The sequence below is a fragment of the Salvelinus fontinalis genome, chromosome 7, assembly GCF_029448725.1.
Source record: "Salvelinus fontinalis isolate EN_2023a chromosome 7, ASM2944872v1, whole genome shotgun sequence".
NCBI classification, from domain to species: Eukaryota; Metazoa; Chordata; class Actinopteri; order Salmoniformes; family Salmonidae; genus Salvelinus; species Salvelinus fontinalis.
The window spans coordinates 65,584,284-65,604,583 of record NC_074671.1 but is presented as its reverse complement, the minus strand read 5'-3'; the positions used below and the strand labels follow the sequence as shown (position 1 = coordinate 65,604,583).

Genomic DNA, 20,300 nt, shown 5'->3' with positions numbered 1-20,300 from the left:
TGAAATTAGATCAGTGTTGGCTGCTAACTTGGTCATTCTCTTAAATATTTCACCTATGTGTTTGGAGAGGAGCTGGAGGTGAGGAAAGAGACTGTCTGTAATGGTACTCTTATCTTTATATTGTGGAATAGGGGGCCATTTTGGATTCAACCGAAGTTCATTCTGGTAATATTTATGAGGTGTTCCCCACCTTTCCTTGCAGCCATTCGATGAGACTGGCCGTAGAACCAGCGCTATGCCGAGCACCATCGGTATGCGTCTGTTCTCCACTCTGGATAATGGGACAGGGTCCGCTCCTGCTGAGAACGTCCTGGATGAAGGAGGGCATCGAGAACAGCCCCGAGATACTACAGGTGATAACATTTTACCTCTCATTCTGGAAGGAGGGAGAGAGGGAGGTAGTTAGAGAGGGAGGGAGGTAGAGAGGGAGGCAGAGAGGTAGAGAGGGAGGTAGAGAACACCTCTGTGTTTGGAGACATTGGATCAGCATTCTTGTCGGGTCTCCTGTTAGTACATTTTATCTAGGGAAGCAAATGATCCAAAATGTTTTGACATTCCTGGGAGTGTGTAAACCTGTATTTTTTATTAGCATAGCATTTTTGTATGTTTTATATGGTTTTATATTTTTGAAAAAGTATCAATTTACCAATTCGACCACTTGAAGGCCACTTGGATACATTTGTGCAAATCGTGAAGTACACCTGGGTGACTTCATACTAAATTTCATGTAGCTTTTTAGTCTTCAAGTTATCAGTCTGAAACTTTGCACATACACTGCTGCCCTCTTTTGGACACCATCTAAATTACAACCAGAGTCATGGCTAGTTTTGGGACCTTTCTGTTGCATCTCAAAGATGATGGTACAAAACAATAAAAAAAAAACATGTTTTTTTCTTTGTATTTTCTTCTACCAGATCTATTGTGTTATATTCTCCTACATTCAATTCACATTTCCACAAACTGCAAAGTGTTTACTTTCAAATGGTATCAAGAATATGCATATCCTTGCTTCAGGGCCTGAGCTACAGACAGATAGATTTGGGTATGTCATTTTAGGCAAAAATGGGAAAAACGGGGCTATCCCCTTAATTTCTAAGTGACCCCAAACTTTTGAACGGTTGTGTGTGTGTGTGTGTGTGTGTGTGTGTGTGTGTGTGTGTGTGTGTGTGTGTGTGTGTGTGTGTGTGTGTGTGTGTGTAATATGCTAAAAGCATGATTCATATTTCAAATAAATGAACATTTGGACCCTAACATTTGGACCCTAACCAGAAACTGTGGATGGATGGCAGCATTCGTGGAAAACTGAAAGCGCAATCCACCGCATTTAACCACGTATACATACGGGCGAGAAGCCTTAATCCTGCTCTGACTGTGGAAGATGCTTCACAACATCAACCGAGCTAAAAGTTCTTCAGAGAACACACACAGGAGAAAAACCTTATTCGTGCTTTTACTGTGGGAAGAATTTCTCCCGATTGGATACCTTAAACACTCGTGAACGTATACATGTAGGAGAGAAGCGTTACTCCTGCTCTGACTGTGTAAAGGGCTTCACAACATCAACTGAGCTAAAATTTCATCAAAGAACACACACAGGAGAGAAGTCTTACTTCTGCACTGACTGGTGCGAGTTTCTCTTGACTGGGCACCTTAAAACATACCAACCTATACAAAAAGGAGAGAAGCCTCACTCCTGCTCTGACTTTGGAAAGAGTTTCTCCAAATTGGCTAAATATATATATTTTAAAATGTATACATACAGGAGAGAAGCCTTAGTCCTGCTCTGACTGTGGAAAGAGTTTCTCTTAACAGAGCAACTTAAAAACACACCAACATATACATAAAGGATCAGTTCTCTCAGAACAGCTAAGATTAAAGTCACTCCTTTTAATTCTCATCTCATAAAAGAAGTGATAACAGTGAATTGGATCAAATGAAGAAAGTGTAGAACACTCTATTGTTGTCCTATTGTTTCTCACTGTGAGAGAACAGTGCAGAGGAAAGGGAGTGTTCTAGAATGTTAGCCTCTCTTTACTTTACTGATCAGTATTCACCTTGTCAGTTTTGGTGTGTTTCGTTAGTTTCTAGTGTAAAGATATTGAGATCTTGGATTTGCCGTTAGAGTTGAATATCCTCTTTGAGGCTTCTCACATTGAAGAAATGGAGTCGGATGGTTGACTGGGTGGTACTGTTTCCCTCTGCAGTTTTCTGTGGGATTGAGTTAGTTCTGTTACTCATCGGTACAATACAAGACAAGCAACCAGAGGGATCTTCAGTCCCCAGATCCAGAACAGAGGCTGGGAAACGCACAGTTTAAAATAGATCCATGACTACATGGAACTCTCTGCCTCCCCAGGTAACTCAAGCTAGCAATAAACCAGATAGAAAAAGATGAAAGAACACCTTACGTCACAACGGGGACTGTAGAGAGACATTTTATATGTATTTTATATTGTATTTTGCAGTGTAGTATGCATGTGATGTGTGGTTGTCTCTCCAAGTACTTTAAGATGAATGCACTAGCTCTGGATGGGAGACTACTAAATTGTAATGTCAATGTAGTGCTATGTATATTATGTACACTTTTGTGTTTCCTGTTTGAACCCCAGGAAGACTATTGTGAGCCCAGCTGTTGAAATGCAGTTGATTATGTAAATAGTCTTGTAGAACTCTGGTATTGATGGTCCATTTCAGGGTGAGTCATTGACATGAATGTTCAGACTGAAAGAGCTGTGAACTCTACTCTGATGGCCCATGTCTACCACAACCTCTTCTATTGTGTTAGTAAGGTTCTTCCTGCTGCACAGACCCTGTGGAGGCTCTAGAGCACCTGGTTAAACTGTGTTGGGGAGCATTTTAAACTCTGTGGTTAAATGAGTGAGAAATATGTTCTTTTTGCCATGGTTTGTGAGTGAGAAAAATATGCTTTCATTTTAAATTGGCATGTTGAATTATTTTGTCATGAAACTATTGTATAATGCTTTAATTTCTCCAATGTGGACATTTTGTGCTACTGTTACTACCTTACACACGCTTGCATTTTCACCCCATAACATTTAGTATAATTACACATCTTTTTTTTACCTCAGATTGGTGAAGTTAGTGTGAAAATGTAGTCATCATGGTAGCATAAGGTTGATTAAAACAGATCAATATCTTTGGTTTAGTGCCGTTGATTTTGTCGCATGCGGAGATACGAAGGCCAAACACCAATACGTGGATTTGACAGTCAAATTATCACTTAAATCGCAGCCTACCGTTGTCGCTGTTGATATTGTATGCCGCGTCATGATTCGTTTAAGTTAAATAAAGCGGAGCCAGTTCAGAAGGGAAACCTGAGTGTGGTGGCATCAGCTGATTGCATCAGCGGATATTGCACCAATTGGATCCACACTACTTCCATGCTGTCTATTTAAGTTGACCAGTTCTACACGTTTCCTCAGGAGTTGTACCACTGCTCATGCTCTCACAACGTCTGTGCCCGGAGAAGACTTGTTTCTCAGGTGAGCAGGACGATTATGATATGGAGTTACGTTGGGATGCCACCAGGCCGCTAGCAAAGCCAGGAGAAGAGGAGTATTGGGACAGGGACATATAGGAGGGAGAAGAGGAGTATTGGGACAGGGACATAAAGGAGGGAGAAGAGGAGTATTGGGACAGGGACATAAAGGAGGGAGAAGAGGAGTATTGGGACAGGGAAATAAAGGAGGGAGAAGAGGAGTATTGGACAGGGACATAAAGGAGGGAGAAGAGGAGTATTGGGACAGTGACGTAAAGGAGGGAGAAGAGGAGTATTGGGACAGGGACGTAAAGGAAGGAGAAGAGGAGTATTGGGACAGGGGCATAAAGGAGGGAGAAGAGGAATATTGGGACAGGGACATAAAGGAGGGAGAAGAGGAGTATTGGACAGGGACATAAAGGAGGGAGAAGAGGAGTATTGGGACAGGGACGTAAAGGAGGGAGAAGAGGAGTATTGGGACAGGGATATAAAGGAAGGAGAAGAGGAGTATTGGGACAGGGACATAAAGGAGGGAGAAGAGGAGTATTGGGACAGGGACACAGGGAGGAGGGAGAAGAGGAGTATTGGGACAGGGACATATAGGAGGGAGAAGAGGAGTATTGGGACAGGGACATAAAGGAGGGAGGAGGAGGAGTATTGGGACAGGGGCGTAAAGGAGGGAGAAGAGGAGTATTGGGACAGGGACATAAAGGAGGGAGAAGAGGAGTATTGGGACAGGGACATAAATGAGGGAGAAGAGGAGTATTGGGACTGCAACATAAAGGAGGGAGAAGATGAATATTGGGACAGGGACGTAAAGGAGGGAGAAGAGGAAAAAGAGAATGAGGAAAGCAGAGGTTGAATTTGATGAAGATGGTGTTCAAAGAGGGAGATGGGGTGTTGACTGGGTTCAAGTACAAACAGCATCAGATGTCCTCCTGACAGAGTTCTGGAGGTGAAATGGAAGTGAATGAGGGAGATTTAAGTGAGTTGGAAGGTGTGGTGAGATGCTCAGAGCCCGAGCCTTGCATCGGTGGACATGGTTATGATAAAGAAGAGTTTGGCCCAGTGGGAGTGAGATTCTTGGAGAAAGTGGATCCAGGCCTTTTGGCTGATCCATATGTGGTATCAGGTTGGGTGGCAGGGCATGCAGGCAGGCTGGGAGTGTGTAGTTCCAGGGAGTAAGCTATACAATCTCAGGCCAAGGGACAGGGCTTGTATGTGTGTGTGAGAGAGAGAGAGAACCAGAAAGAACAGACAGTTTGAGGCCTGGTCTGTGGGAGAGAAGCCCTCTGTGAAACATGATAGAAAGCAATTGATTTATGGTCTTTCTGATACAAGGAGAGAGAGCCAAATGAGAATGGGTTGCAATGTTCCTTATTTTTACCCAACCATTAGCAGTAAGAGTTCAACTGTTCTTACTACAATGTCTTGCTGAAACCAAACAGCTTGTGAAACCCCCACACAGAGGTGTGAAATTCCTCAGCTTGATGAGCCTCAAACATCAGAACAATGGCCTGGGCAACAACACCTTGGTTGGGCAATAGAACCATCCTTCTAGCCTATTCAAATGCAATACATTTCAAAAGTTTTTTTATGTGGAAGTATTACATTTTTCTAATTAACAATTTTATATAAAAAATCTCAGTTTCCCTGTTTTCCCAGTCTTCCAAGTGACTGTTTCTATAGAACAAGCCATTCTCAACTACTCTGCTAATGTGTCAATTCACCCTGAATGGAATATTCTAATGTAGAAATGGGTTGGGCCTATCTGATGGTACATATATTGACCTAAGCAACAGGATATCATCTAGTTCAGAACAGCATTTCCAACTGAGAGCCACACTTTCCTTCTGGGAGCTGAGATTTCTTTGAGAAATTCCAACCTACTGCCTTCCTTTTGGAGCAAGATGGCATCTGCAACTGCTACTGGTTCACGGTAAGTTAACTCTTTAATTTTTCAATGTGTGTTACTATTATTATCATCTTGCTGTTATTAATGTTAGTAGTATCTCTGCTAGCACTAGTAATAATAGTTGTATAAGTATTGACATAATGCTATTTATTGGATATTGTATTAAAACGCTCTACAACAAAGCTTTCTTATCTTTCTCTGCTCTTAACTTCACTGCGCTACGGATCCCTTTTACGGGATCACTTTCCTAAACAACCGCTAGAATTGCAGGGCGCCAAATGCATAAATATTGCTAAAAATATTTATAATCATGCAATCACAAGTGAAATATACCAAAACACAGTTTAGCTTGTTGTTAATCCACCTATCGTGTCAGATTTTGAAAATATACTTTACAACGAAAGAAATCCAAGCTTTTGTGAGTGTAGCAATCAATGTTAGAACAGTTAGCCTTATATTAGCTTGGTTAGCTTGGTCACGAAAGTCAGAAAAGCAATAAAATTTATTGCTTACCTTTGATAATCTTTGGATGTTTGCACTCACGAGACTCCCAGTTACACAAAAAATGTTATTTTTGTTCGATAAATATTACTTTTATAGCAAAAAAACGCCATTTGGGTTGCGCGTTATGTTGAGAAAACTACAGCCTCGTTCCGGTCCTGAAAGGAAGATGAAAATTCCCAAACGTATCAGATAAAAAAATATTACTAAAAATATTTAAAATCATGCAATCACAAGTGAAATGTACCAAAACACAGCTTAGCTTGTTGTTAATCCACCTATCGTGTCAGATTTTGAAAATATACTTTACAGCGAAAGAAATCCAAGCTTTTGTGAGTGTAGCAATCAATGGTTGAACAGTTAGCTTTATATTAGCTTGGTTAGCTTGGTCACGAAAGTCAGAAAAGTAATCAAATTAATCGCTTACCTTTGATAATCTTCGGATGTTTGCACTCACGAGACTCCCAGTTACACAACAAATGTTATTTTTGTTCGATAAATATTACTTTTATCACAAAAAAACGCCATTTGGGTTGCGCATATGTTCAGAAAACGAAAGCCTTGTTCCATTCGACAAATTCCAAAAAGTATCCGTAATGGTCGTAGAAACATGTCAAATGATTTTTATAATCAATCCTCAGGTTGTTTTTAACAAACATTATCGCTAATATTTCAACCGGACCATAACCTATTCTTTTAGAGAGAAAAGGAAAATGGGGAGCCCCTCTCTCGCGCGCAGGAATTATTCAGAGGACACCTGACTACTTTTGAAACATCTCGCTCATTTTTCAAAATAAAAGCCTGAAACTATGTCTAAAGCCTGGTCACAGCCCGAGGAAGCCATAGGAAAAGGAATCTGGTTGATACCTCTTTAAATGGAGGATAGACGGGCCAGGAAACACAGATAAAAAAATATATATATTCACTTCCGGGTTAGATTTTCTCAGGTTTTCGCCTGCAGAATAAGTATTGTTATACTCACAGATAATATTTTGACAGTTTTGGAAACTTTGGGGTGTTTTCTATCCCAATCTGTAAATTATATGCATATTCTACGATCTGGGCAAGAGAAAATGTCCGTTTACCTTGGGAACGTTATTTTAAAAATGTTTAAAAAATCTGACCCCTAGCGTTATTAACCTTGTTCTGAACACCTCCAAAACAAAGGTCATGTGGTTTGGTAAGAAGAATGCCCCTCTCCCCGCAGGTGTGATTACTACCTCTGAGGGTTTAGAGCTTGAGGTAGTCACCGCGTACAAGTACTTGGGAGTGGGGCTAGACGGTATACTGTCCTTCTCTCAGCCCATATCAAAGCTGCAGGCTAAAATTAAATCTAGACTTGGTTTCCTGTATTGTAATCGCTCCTCTTTCACCCCAGTTGCCAAACTAACCCTGATTCAGATGACCATCCTACCCTTGCTAGATTACGGAGATGTAATTTATAGATCGGCAGGTAAGGGTGCTCTCGAGCGGCTATAGGTTCTTTACCATTCGGCCATCAGATTTGCCACCAATGCAAACTGGTCATCTCTGTATACCTGTCGCAAGACCCACTGGTTGATGCTTATTTATAAAACCCTCATAGGGCTCACTCCCCCCTTTCTGAGATATCTACTGCAGCCCTCATCCTCCACATAAAACACCCGTTCTACCAGCCGCATTCTGTTACAGGTCCCCAAAGCACACAGATCCCTGGGTCGCTGGTCTTTTCAGTTCGCTGCAGCTAGCGACCGGAATGAGCTGCAACAATCTCAATGTCTTCATTCAAAGACTCACTCATGGATACTCTTACTGACAGTTGTGGGGCTGCTTTGCGTGATCTATTGATGTCTCTACCTTCTTGCCCTTTGTGCTGTTGTCTGTGGCCAATAATGTTTGTATCATGTTTTGTGCTGCTACCATGTTGTTATGTTGTGCTGCTGCCATATGGTGTTGCTACCATGTTGTTATGTTGCTTCCATGCTGTGTTGTCATGTGTTGCTGCCATGCTATGTTGATGTCTTAGGTCTCTCTTGTTGTGATGTGTTTTTAATCCCCTGTCTGTGCAGGGGGCCTTTTGGTAGGCCGTCATTGTAAATAAGAATTTGTTCTTAACTTCTTGACGCTAGGAGGCAGAATTTTTATGTTTGGAAAAATAACGTGCCCAATGTAAACGGCCTATTTCTCAGGCCCAGATGCTAGAATATGCATATAATTGACAGATTAGGATGGAAAACACTCTAAAGTTTCCAAAACTGTCAAAATATTGTCTGTGAGTATAACAGAACTGATTTTGCAGGCGAAAACCTGAGGAAATCCAACCCGGAAGTGCCTCTTATTTTGAAAAATCCCTGTTCCACTGCCTGCCTATCCTCCATTTAAAGGGATATCAACCAGATTCCTTTTCCAATGGCTTCCACAGGCCGTGAACAGGCTTTAGACATAGTTTCAAGCTTTTATTCTGAAAAATTAGCGAGATTTATCAAATCGCGTCAGTGGATAGCCAGATGTCCTTTGATTAGTTCTTGCGTGCGAAAGTGGTAGCTCAACATTGTCTTTCTCTATTGTATTGAATAGTTTACCTACCGGATAGTTTACCTACCGGTTGAAATATTCTCATTATAAAGATTATTTATGTTACAAACAACCTGAGGATTGATTATAAAAACGTTTTACATGTTTCTACGAACTTTACGGATACTATTTGGAATTATCGTCTGCCCTTCATGACCTGCCTGAGCCTGTGGATTTCTGAACATAACGCGCCAAACAAATTGAGTTTTTTTTATATAAAAATAATCCCTATTGTCTGCAGATTTTGCTTGAAGAACCAGAACAACATCTCTGTGCACCTCAACAGAGTGTGCATGAAGCTAAAACCATAACAAGAGATTGATCAAGAAGTCGCCGCTGCCCGAGATTCCATGGTACAGCATCTTTTGCAAGGTAGGATGGTTGACTACAGCTCACTCAGTTATATCGTTACACAACAAGACGCACTCCGACTCCTGATCCAGAAGTTAGAACAAACTGGTCACATTATTAAGAACAAGCCAGAAGACAAACAAATACACGGGTAAGCTATTTTTGACACTGATAAATAATATATATGCAAGTTACATAATAATTTAACTCATTTGAACTGTTGTTTGATTGCAATATAATATCAATGTTTTTGTTTATCTGTGTGATATTTCAGCCAAGTGGAAGTGGCTCATGTATTGTCACCAACTGAAGCTGCAGAATCAGACATCAACATGGAGGATGACCAGTCTGCCTTGTACCAACTGTAAGTAAATACAAATAGAAATCATCTCAGAAACAAGTACTACACATAAGTATATAAGTGAACATGGATGTATTTGATTTATTCTAATCTGCATACCAAATGTTTTCCAGGCCAGCGAACCAGTCATGGGACAACAAACTGACAAAGGGGATGCAAGCAGTGGTTTATAAGGTATATATTTAAAATTGATCCTCACAGAATTGTGTTTTTAAATTTAAGTGTATATTATTGACGTTCTTCAAATCATTAATGTATTATTGTTTGTCTGCAGGTACACAGATGATGTTGAACTACAAATCTACTGATGTTTTGACAGTCGGATGCACTCTCCTGCCCAGATAAAGATGATAGCTACGTCACGGGTAGAGTGAGGCTGCAGAGGACAGATAGAGGTGATAGCTACGTCACGGGTAGAGTGAGGCTGCAGAGGACAGATAGAGGTGATAGCTACGTCACGGGTAGAGTGAGGCTGCAGAGGACAGATAGAGGTGATAGCTACGTCACGGGTAGAGTGAGGCTGCAGAGGACAGATAGAGGTGATAGCTACATCATGGGTAGAGTGAGGCTGCAGAGGACAGATAGAGGTGATAGCTACGTCACGGGTAGAGTGAGGCTGCAGAGGACAGATAGAGGTGATAGCTACATCATGGGTAGAGTGGGGCTGCAGAGGACAGATAGAGGTGATAGCTACGTCACGGGTAGAGTGAGGCTGCAGAGGACAGATAGAGGTGATAGCTACATCATGGGTAGAGTGGGGCTGCAGAGGACAGATAGAGGTGATAGCTACATCATGGGTAGAGTGAGGCTGCAGAGGACAGATAGAGATGATAGCTACATCACGGGTAGAGTGGGGCTGCAGAGGACAGATAGAGGTGATAGCTACATTATAGGCAGAGTGAGGCTGCATAGGACAGGTAGAGGTGATACCTACATCATAGGTAGAGTGAGGCTGCATAGGAGAGGTGATAGCTACATCACGGGTAGAGTGGGGCTGCAGAGGACAGATAGAGGTGATAGCTACATTATAGGCAGAGTGAGGCTGCATAGGACAGATAGAGGTGATAGCTACATCATGGGTAGAGTGAGGCTGCAGAGGAGAGGTGATAGCTACATCATGGGTAGAGTGGGGCTGCAGAGGACAGATAGAGGTGATAGCTACATCATGGGTAGAGTGAGGTTGCAGAGGACAGATAGAGATGATAGCTACATCACGGGTAGAGTGGGGCTGCAGAGGACAGATAGAGGTGATAGCTACATTATAGGCAGAGTGGGGCTGCATAGGACAGATAGAGGTGATAGCTACATCATGGGTAGAGTGAGGCTGCAGAGGAGAGGTGATAGCTACATCATGGGTAGAGTGGGGCTGCAGAGGACAGATAGAGGTGATAGCTACATCATGGGTAGAGTGAGGCTGCAGAGGACAGATAGAGGTGATAGCTACATCATGGGTAGAGTGAGGCTGCAGAGCACAGATAGAGGTGATAGCTACATCATGGGCAGAGTGAGGCTGCAGAGGACAGATAGAGGTGATAGCTACATCATGGGTAGAGTGAGGCTGCAGAGGACAGATAGAGGTGATAGCTACATCATGGGTAGAGTGAGGCTGCAGAGGACAAATAGAGATGATAGCTACATCACGGGTAGAGTGGGGCTGCAGAGGACAGATAGAGGTGATAGCTACATTATAGGCAGAGTGAGGCTGCATAGGACAGGTAGAGGTGATACCTACATCATAGGTAGAGTGAGGCTGCATAGGAGAGGTGATAGCTACATCACGGGTAGAGTGGGGCTGCAGAGGACAGATAGAGGTGATAGCTACATTATAGGCAGAGTGAGGCTGCATAGGACAGATAGAGGTGATAGCTACATCATGGGTAGAGTGAGGCTGCAGAGGAGAGGTGATAGCTACATCATGGGTAGAGTGGGGCTGCAGAGGACAGATAGAGGTCATAGCTACATCATGGGTAGAGTGAGGCTGCAGAGGACAGATAGAGGTGATAGCTACATCATGGGTAGAGTGAGGCTGCAGAGGACAGATAGAGATGATAGCTACATCACGGGTAGAGTGGGGCTGCAGAGGACAGATAGAGGTGATAGCTACATTATAGGCAGAGTGAGGCTGCATAGGACAGATAGAGGTGATAGCTACATCATGGGTAGAGTGAGGCTGCAGAGAAGAGGTGATAGCTACATCATGGGTAGAGTGGGGCTGCAGAGGACAGATAGAGGTGATAGCTACATCATGGGTAGAGTGAGGCTGCAGAGGACAGATAGAGGTGATAGCTACATCATGGGTAGAGTGAGGCTGCAGAGGACAGATAGAGGTGATAGCTACATCATGGGTAGAGTGAGGCTGCAGAGGACAGATAGAGGTGATAGCTACGTCACGGGCAGAGTGGGACTGCGTAGGACAGATAGAGGTGATAGCTACATCATGGGCAGAGTGAGGCTGCAGAGGACAGATAGAGGTGATAGCTACATCATGGGCAGAGTGAGGCTGCAGTAGCCTAACGGGAGTGCTTTTTAGCAAATGTTGAGTACAACACTTATGTTGTACATAAGTGTTAAATAACATGGTCTATCTCCACATTCTGTATCGTTACAATTTTTTGTTAAGTAGTTACATTGCAGTAAACTTTGATGACCGCTATGTCAAAGCATTTAACTAATAAATTGTCTGTAAAAATGTCTAGTAGACTTTTTTTCAGATGTACGCCACTAGTTTACTGTATAATACAGTGAATATGGAGTTATTTTAATTCAGATTTAATTTGGTGCTGTGTTATGCACTATATACACTTTATTTAGTTGTATGTGTGGTTTACATTAGTATGAAAATTATAATAAAATGAGAATTATACATTATAATCGAAGCATCTTTTTTTTGATCAGTATAATTATGATTGTGAAATTGTATTTATGAATCCATTTATTTCTCTTCAAACTATTGCACACACACAGCTCTTGTGTTATATTCTAGAATGAAGCTCAAAATGGGATCTTAAAACCTGTTAGGCTGGCTGCAGCCCGACATCGGTACACTTATGACAACATCCAGCTCAATTGCAGGGCGCGAAATTCAAAATCTATTTTTTTTTAATATTTAACTTTCACACATTAACAAGTCCAATACAGCATTTGAAAGATACACATCTTGTGAATCCAGCCAACGTGTCCGATTTTTAAAATGTTTTACAGGAAAAACACCACGTATATTTATGTTAGTTCACCACCAAATACAAAAGAGGACAGACATTTTTCACAGCACAGGTAGCATGCACAAAGCCAATCTAACTAACCAAGATCCAACCAAACAAACCTAGAAACAACTTCCTCAGATGACAGTCCTATAACATGTTACACAATAAATCTATGTTTTGTTCGAAAAATGTGCATATTTGAGCTATAAATCAGTTTTACATTGATGCTACCATCATAGCTACAGTCAGAAATAGCACGGGAGTAGCCAGAGTAAATACAGACACCAACGTCAACTACCTAATTACTCATCATAAAACATTTCAGAAAAATATATGGTGTATAGCAAAATGAAAGACAAAGATCTTGTGAATACAGACAATATTTCCGATTTTTTAAGTGTTTTACAGCGAAAACACAATATATCGTTATATTAGCTTACTGCAATAGCTAACACACAACAGCATTGATTCCAAGTAATCGGTAGCGATAGCACAGTTCGACAGATATATGAAATAGCATCCCAATTTGGGTCCTTATCTTTGTTGATCTTCCATCAGAATGTTGTAAAGGGGTCCATTGTCCAGAACCGTCTTTGTTTGGATCCAGAACGAACTATTTCCCTCTTGAATTAGCAAGCACACTGGCCGTGCGGCGCTAGCCTCTCCTTCTTGAACAAATTCTTCGAACGCATCACGTCTAAAGTCCCGAATAAATTTCAATAATATAATTAAACTATATTGAAAAAACATACTTTACGAGGATATTGTGACATGTATCAAATAAAATCGAAGCCGGAGATCATATTCACCTATAACGACGGTTTTCCAGGAGGCAATTCCAGGTCCAACTTCGCGCCTTCGAAAAAAATAATAATGGCGGACCTCTCACTCCAAGATGATGTATTCAATCCCAGAACGAGATATTCAAGTCATTTCTGCTCTCACTTCCGCATGACACCCAAGGGAAGGTGTATGACGTGTTTCTATGGTCCCAAGTGACATGCCCTTTTATAGACAAGCTCTTGAAAAAAGACCTCGCTTTTGGAAATCTCACTTCCGGATAGGAAATGGGCTGCAGAAAGAGTTCTGGTTCACTTAGAGAAATAATTCAAACGGTTTAAGAAACTAGAGAGTGTTTTCTATCCAATAGTAATGATAATATGCATATTGTACGAGCGAGAATTGAGTAGGAGGCCGTTTAAAATGGCCACCTCTTTCCAGGTTACTCAATGCTGCCCCTTGCAGCCATAAGAAGTTAATGGAACTGTAACGAATGTCGTCGGGAGAAGGAGAAGACCAAGGTGCAGCGTGGTAAGTATTCATAATAATTTTAATAAAGACGAATACTTGAACAAAAAAACAAAAAAACGACAAACGAACAGTTCTGCAAGGTGCAATACACAAAACAGAAAACAACTACCCACAAACACAGGTGGGAATAGGCTACCTAAGTATGGTTCTCAATCAGAGACAACGATAGACAGCTGCCTCTGATTGGGAACCATACCAGGCCAAACACATAGAAATACAAAACATAGAACAACATAGAACACCAGACATTTTTTTTTATTTTTATTTTTTTATTTAACCTTTATTTAACCAGGTAGGTTTACAGATGGACTATGTACAGCTGCAGCGATCGGTTAGCTGCTCGGATAGCAGATTTTTAAAGTTGTTGAGGGAGATAAAAGTCTCCAACTTCAGAGATTTTTGCAATTCGTTCCAGTCGCAGGCAGCAGAGAACTGGAAGGAAAGGCGTCCAAATGAGGTTTTAGCTTTAGGGATGATCAGTGAGATACACCTGCTGGAGCGCGTGCTACGGGTGGGTGTAGCCATCGTGACCAGTGAACTGAGATAAGGCGGCACTTTACCTAGCATAGCCTTGTAGATGACCTGGAGCCAGTGGGTCTGACGACGAACATGTAGCGAGGGCCAGCCGACTAGGGCATACAGGTCGCAGTGGTGGGTCGTATAAGGTGCTTTAGTAACAAAACGGATGGCACTGTGATAAACTGCATCCAGTTTGCTGAGTAGAGTATTGGAAGCTATTTTGTAGATGACATCGCCGAAGTCGAGGATCGGTAGGATAGTCAGTTTTACTAGGGTAAGTTAGGCGGTGTGAGTGAAGGAGGCTTTGTTCCGGAATAGAAAGCCGACTCTAGATTTGATTTTGGATTGGAGATGTTTGATATGAGTCTGGAAGGAGAGTTTGCAGTCTAGCCAGACACCTAGGTACTTATAGATGTCTACATATTCTAGGTCGGAACCGTCCAGGGTGGTGATGCTAGTCGGGCGTGCGGGTGCAGGCAGCGAACGGTTGAAAAGCATGCATTTGGTTTTACTAGCGTTTAAGAGCAGTTGGAGGCCACGGAAGGAGTGTTGTATGGCATTGAAGCTCGTTTGGAGGTTAGATAGCACAGTGTCCAGGGAAGGACCGGAAGTATACAGAATGGTGTCGTCTGCGTAGAGGTGGATCAGGGAATCGCCCGCAGCAAGAGCAACATCATTGATGTATACAGAGAAAAGAGTCGGCCCGAGAATTGAACCCTGTGGTACCCCCATAGAGACTGCCAGAGGACCGGACAACATGCCCTCCGATTTGACACACTGAACTCTGTCTGCAAAGTAGTTGGTGAACCAGGCAAGGCAGTCATTAGAAAAACCGAGGCTATTGAGTCTGCCGATAAGAATATGGTGATTGACAGAGTCGAAAGCCTTGGCCAGGTCGATGAAGACGGCTGCACAGTAATGTCTTTTATCGATGGCGGTTATGATATCGTTTAGTACCTTGAGCGTGGCTGAGGTGCACCCGTGACCGGCTCGGAAACCGGATTGCACAGCGGAGAAGGTACGGTGGGATTCGAGATGGTCAGTGATCTGTTTGTTGACTTGGCTTTCGAAGACCTTAGCTAGGCAGGGCAAGATGGATATAGGTCTGTAACAGTTTGGGTCCAGGGTGTCTCCCCCTTTGAAGAGGGGAATGACAGCGGCAGCTTTCCAATCCTTGGGGATCTCAGATGATACGAAGGAGAGGTTGAACAGGCTGGTAATAGGGGGTGCAACAATGGCGGCGGACAGTTTCAGAAATAGGGGGTCCAGATTGTCAAGCCCAGCTGATTTGTATGGGTCCAGGTTTTCCAGCTCTTTCAGAACATCTGCTATCTGGATATGGGTAAAGGAGAAGCTGGGGAGGCTTGGGCGAGTAGCAGCGGGGGGGGCGGGGCTGCTGGCCAAGGTTGGAGTCGCCAGGTGGAAGGCATGGCCAGCCATTGAGAAATGTTTGTTGAAGTTTTTGATTATCACGGACTTATCAGTGGTGACCGTGTTATCTAGCCTCAGTGCAGTGGGCAGCTGGGAGGAGGTGCTCTTGTTTTCCATGGACTTTACAGTATCCCAGAACTTTTTGGAGTTAGAGCTACAGGATGCAAATTTCTGCTTGAAAAAGCTGGCCTTTGCTTTCCTGACTGACTGCGTGTATTGGTTCCTGACTTCCCTGAACAGTTGCATATCACGGGGGCTCTTCGATGCTATTGCAGTTCGCCACAGGGTGTTTTTGTGCTGGTCGAGGGCAGTCAGGTCTGGAGTGAACCAAGGGCTATATCTGTTCTTGGTTCTGCATTTTTTGAACGGAGCATGCTTGTCTAATATGGTGAGGAAGTAACTTTTAAAGAATGACCAGGCATCCTCAACTGACGGGATGAGGTCAATATCCTTCCAGGGTACCCGGGCCAGGTCGATTAGAAAGGCCTGCTCGCAGAAGTGTTTCAGGGAGCGTTTGACAGTGATGAGGGGTGGTTGTTTGACCGTGGACCCGTGGCGGATACAGGCAATGAGGCAGTGATCGCTGAGATCTTGATTGAAGACAGCAGAGGTGTATTTGGAGGGCAAGTTGGTCAGGATAATGTCTATTAGGGTGCCCATGTTTACGGATTTAGGGTTGTACCTGGTGGGTTCCTTGATGATTTGTGTGAGATTGAGGGCATCAAGCTTAGATTGTAGGACTGCCGGGGTGTTAAGCATATCCCAGTTTAGGTCACCTAACAGAACAAACTCTGAAGCTAGATGGGGAGCGATCAATTCACAGATGGTGTCCAGGGCACAGCTGGGAGCTGAGGGGGGTCGGTAGCAGGCGGCAACAGTGAGAGACTTATTTCTGGAGAGATTAATTTTAAAAATTTGAAGTTCGAACTGTTTGGGCATAGACTTGGAAAGTATGACAGAACTTTGCAGGCTATCTCTGCAGTAGATTGCAACTCCTCCCCCTTTGGCAGTTCTATCTTGACGGAAAGTGTTATAGTTGGGTATGGACATCTCAGAGTTTTTGGTGGCCTTCCTAAGCCAGGATTCAGACACGGCAAGGACATCAGGGTTGGCAGAGTGTGCTAAAGCGGTGAGTAATCCAAACTTAGGGAGGAGGCTTCTGATGTTGACATGCATGAGGCCAAGGCTTTTTTGATCACAGAAGTCAACAAATGAGGGTGACTGGGGACATGCAGGGCCTGGGTTTACCTCCACATCACCCGAGGAACAGAGGAGCAGTAGGATGAGGGTGCGGCTAAAGGCTATCAAAACTGGTCGCCTAGAGCGTTGGGGACAAGGAATTAAAGGAGCAGATTTATGGGCGTGGTAGAATAGATTCTGGGCATAATGTGCAGACCAGGGTATGGTGGGGCACGGGTACAGCGGAGGCAAGCCCAGGCACTGGGTGATGATAAGAGAGGTTGTATCTCTGGACATGCTGGTCTCAATGGGTGAGGTCACCGCATGTGTGGGGGGTGGGACAAAGGAGGTATCAGAGGTACGGAGAGTGGAACTACGGGGTCCATTGCAAACCAAAACAATGATAACTAGCCTGAACAACAGTATGCAAGGCATATTGATATTTGAGAGAGACATACAATAAGGCATAAAGTGATTGCAGGTCATGATTGGGAGAGCTAGCTAAAACAGCAGGTCAGATAACAGCATCTAGTCAGCTAACACAGCAACAGAAGGTAAAAATGGCGACGACTGGGCAGAGAGGGTCGGATTAACTACACACAGATCCTGAGTTAAGGCACAGAGCCGACAGATAAAACACAAATAAACAGAATGGAGTACCGTGAATTAATGGACAGTCAAGCAGGCATAAGCTATGTAGCCAAGTGATCATAGTGTCCAGGGGGCAGCCGTAGATGGAGTAGTGAGGCCTCCACTAAGCTAGCCCGCGGCGTTTAAAGTTAGTAGCCCGGGGGGGTGGTCTGCTCAGACGGAGGGGGTCTGCTCAGACGGAGGCCGGTTGAGGGCACAGCGGATGGGGTATTTGTCCGCAGACCAGACGTGGTCGTGTCGACAGAGAATCCAAGCCGGATGGCGGTGGCGAAAGAGAGGTTGTGAGTTGTAGAATTGTGTTTGCTAACTGGTGCTAGCTTCGTGATTCAGACAGCTAGTCATGGGTAGCAAGCTAGCAGAAGATGGAGGTCTGTTTTTAGCCACGCCGTGCAATTCCGTCGGTAGATTAGTGGGGTTCCGTGTGGTAGAGGGGACCAATCCAATTGTCAAAATAGTTATAGTGGCCTAAGAAGATTGTTCGATAGACCTGTTCAGATAGCAGCCGATATGCTCAAGACAGCTAACGATTAGCGGGCCGCAGTTAGTATATGGACGTTCAGGTTACGTCGCGATGGAGGGGCCGGTTGAAATACTCCCTCGGGCAGATAACGTCGGTATCCCAGTCGTGAAGGCCCGGTGGGGCTCCGCATCGGCAGTAAAACGGGTCCGGATAGGTGATTGTAGCCCAGGAGTGGCTGATGGAACTCTTCAGCTAGATAGCTCCGGGATAATTGGTGTTTGCTCCGGAATTGATGTTAGCCGATACTCACTCGGATAGCAGCTAGTTAGCTGCAAGATCCAGGTGTAAATGTCCAGAGCTTGAGGTAAAAATCCGGGGATATGGAGAGAAAATAGGTCTGGTATGCTCTGGTCTGAGTCGCATTGTACAAAACTGGCAATAGTTTTCCGAGCTAAAGGATAGCTGATGAGCGCTAGCTGTGGTTAGCTGAACTACTAACGTTAGCTTGTGAGCTGGCTAACTTCTGGTTAGCTTGTTAGCTTCTGTTGTAGATTTTGGATACGAGGTGAATAATACTTTTGAGGAAGAAAAAAAAACAGATCCGCACCACATTTGGTGAGGTGGGTTGCAGGAGAGTGTTTTGAAGTTGAGTTAAGAAGAAAAGAATATATATATTAAAAGATATGCGAAGAAAAATATATAAAATATATATACACGGGACAAGACGAGGACAATGGACATCTGACTGCTACGCCATCTTGGAATGCCCACCCAAACTCACGCCCTGACCAAACAAAATAGAGACATAAAAAGATCTCCAAGATCAGGGCGTGACAGGAACTGCTCCCCAGATTTTTTCTAAGGGTACCCCAAGCCTGGACATGCATAATATGCTGGAATCTGGGTTTGGCAACCGTCCCATGGGGGAGCCGTCACTGGCTCACCACCTTAGCCCCTCGTGCCATGTCACTAACAACACCAGAGCTTAATACATTCCTCCCTGAAGGTAAATAATGTACTTATGTTCAGAATCTCGCTCTGATTTGTATGTAGCATAGTTTTGTTTGATCAAATCATTTTTATATTAAAATGTAGGAACTGGGTTCTACAGTTTGAACCCTTGACATCTCTGAAGTCCAAATTCGATCCCTCCTTATACATGTTTAATGTTATCTTATATACATTAAAAACACGATCATTATTTCAAATTAATTATCAACACAGTAATAGGTTTTGGTAAATGTCTATAAAAACTTAATTCTTAATAAAATATATAATATAGAGGTAAAAATACATTGTTCCTTTTGATAGTGGTGATAGTAGTGACTGAGTAAGCCTAATTGTAAAAGTAAGCCTCAAAAGTGGCATGTTTATTATGAGGAAACATTTAGGCAGCCAGGACCACAGCCGCTCTGGCCTAGCTCTCACTGCAGTCCAGTGCCATGGATGGACATCGTTGAAGTTTGGCCTCGAGTAATTTAGGAGGGCAACTTTATGAAGGCTTCTTCACAAAGGCCTTATCATACAACGCTCTACAAGAAAAAAAATGCATAGGCTACTTTTATTGCTCACATTATTTGCATTGATGATGTATTGAAGTCAAGTGGTTCAACATTCAAATGCATTTTGATGTACCACACGGGACAGCTTGGAAAAAGGGACGGTTGGTGGAACTCTGGTGCCACCAAGTGTACAATTGCTTCTGTTCCATTGTGGCAGCAACGCTACCAGAGATATTTGATACAAGATCAAATCTTATGTCAATATTATTATCTTCAAATTGTTTCCACCCCACCCGTGATAAATTATTATTCCAATTTCGCTGTTAATATGGTTTTAATTGAACAATGCTTTCTCTCATTCCTGATTGGTGGGCGGATAACCACGTGACTTTAGAACCTACAACTGTGTTACTTTGTAACATTCGAACGTGGTTATTCCTGACGCTGATTATGTAATTGTATTTCAATGAGAAATGTAAATAAAATTCTTTTTCCAAAAAAAAAAAAAAAAAAATCTGTTCTTATCAGTTTAATATCTGATACGTCCCCTATCTGGGGACCATATATTAAATTGATTTTTGGAATAGGGAGATGGAATAGGGGCTTGCTCCGTCCACTCCACGCATCGACCTGGTATTGCAGTACCTCCAGGAACGGTGCACCCCCTGTCGTTGTAAATATAAATCAGGCGTTGATTAGTTTTACATTTTTAAGGATTATAATCTATATTGTATTTTCACATTGGACAAGTTCATTTTAGTGTCAGTGATGGCTAGATACTGCTGGTCAAGTCGGTCACCGTTATATTGACTTTGATAGCTGATGTGAATGGTGCGTTAATCTTTAAAAAAAAGTTTTCGTCAC

General features: G+C 43.1%; 4 protein-coding genes and 1 non-coding gene across 5 annotated transcripts in view; 4 read left to right on the top strand and 1 right to left on the bottom strand.

The window, feature by feature from the left end:
* LOC129860172 (zinc finger protein 883-like) overlaps positions 1–20,300 on the bottom strand; it is a 483,924-nt gene that overhangs the window by 344,289 nt on the left and 119,335 nt on the right. The window lies entirely within an intron of this gene.
* The window catches only part of LOC129860141 (oocyte zinc finger protein XlCOF6-like), a 112,719-nt gene that overhangs the window by 28,091 nt on the left and 64,328 nt on the right, over positions 1–20,300 (top strand). The gene's annotated exons all lie outside the window — the stretch shown is intronic.
* Positions 1–20,300, top strand: part of LOC129860133 (zinc finger protein 250-like) — a 166,044-nt gene that overhangs the window by 115,772 nt on the left and 29,972 nt on the right. The window lies entirely within an intron of this gene.
* On the top strand, positions 8,132–12,027 carry LOC129860144 (uncharacterized). Its single transcript, XM_055930485.1, has 3 exons — positions 8,132–9,183; positions 9,294–9,354; positions 9,455–12,027. The coding sequence occupies exon 3, from the start codon at positions 9,734–9,736 to the stop codon at positions 11,687–11,689; it is 1,956 nt and encodes a 651-aa protein (XP_055786460.1). The 5' UTR covers positions 8,132–9,183; positions 9,294–9,354; positions 9,455–9,733; the 3' UTR covers positions 11,690–12,027.
* On the top strand, positions 19,921–20,103 carry LOC129860232 (U2 spliceosomal RNA). Its single transcript, XR_008760328.1, has one exon. It is a non-coding gene; the product is annotated as a U2 spliceosomal RNA (small nuclear RNA).

Bases quoted from the DNA above. Each gene is read 5' to 3' on its own strand.
- LOC129860144 (XM_055930485.1), top strand. From the start codon at position 9,734: ATGGGTAGAGTGAGGCTGCAGAGGACAGATAGAGGTGATAGCTACGTC.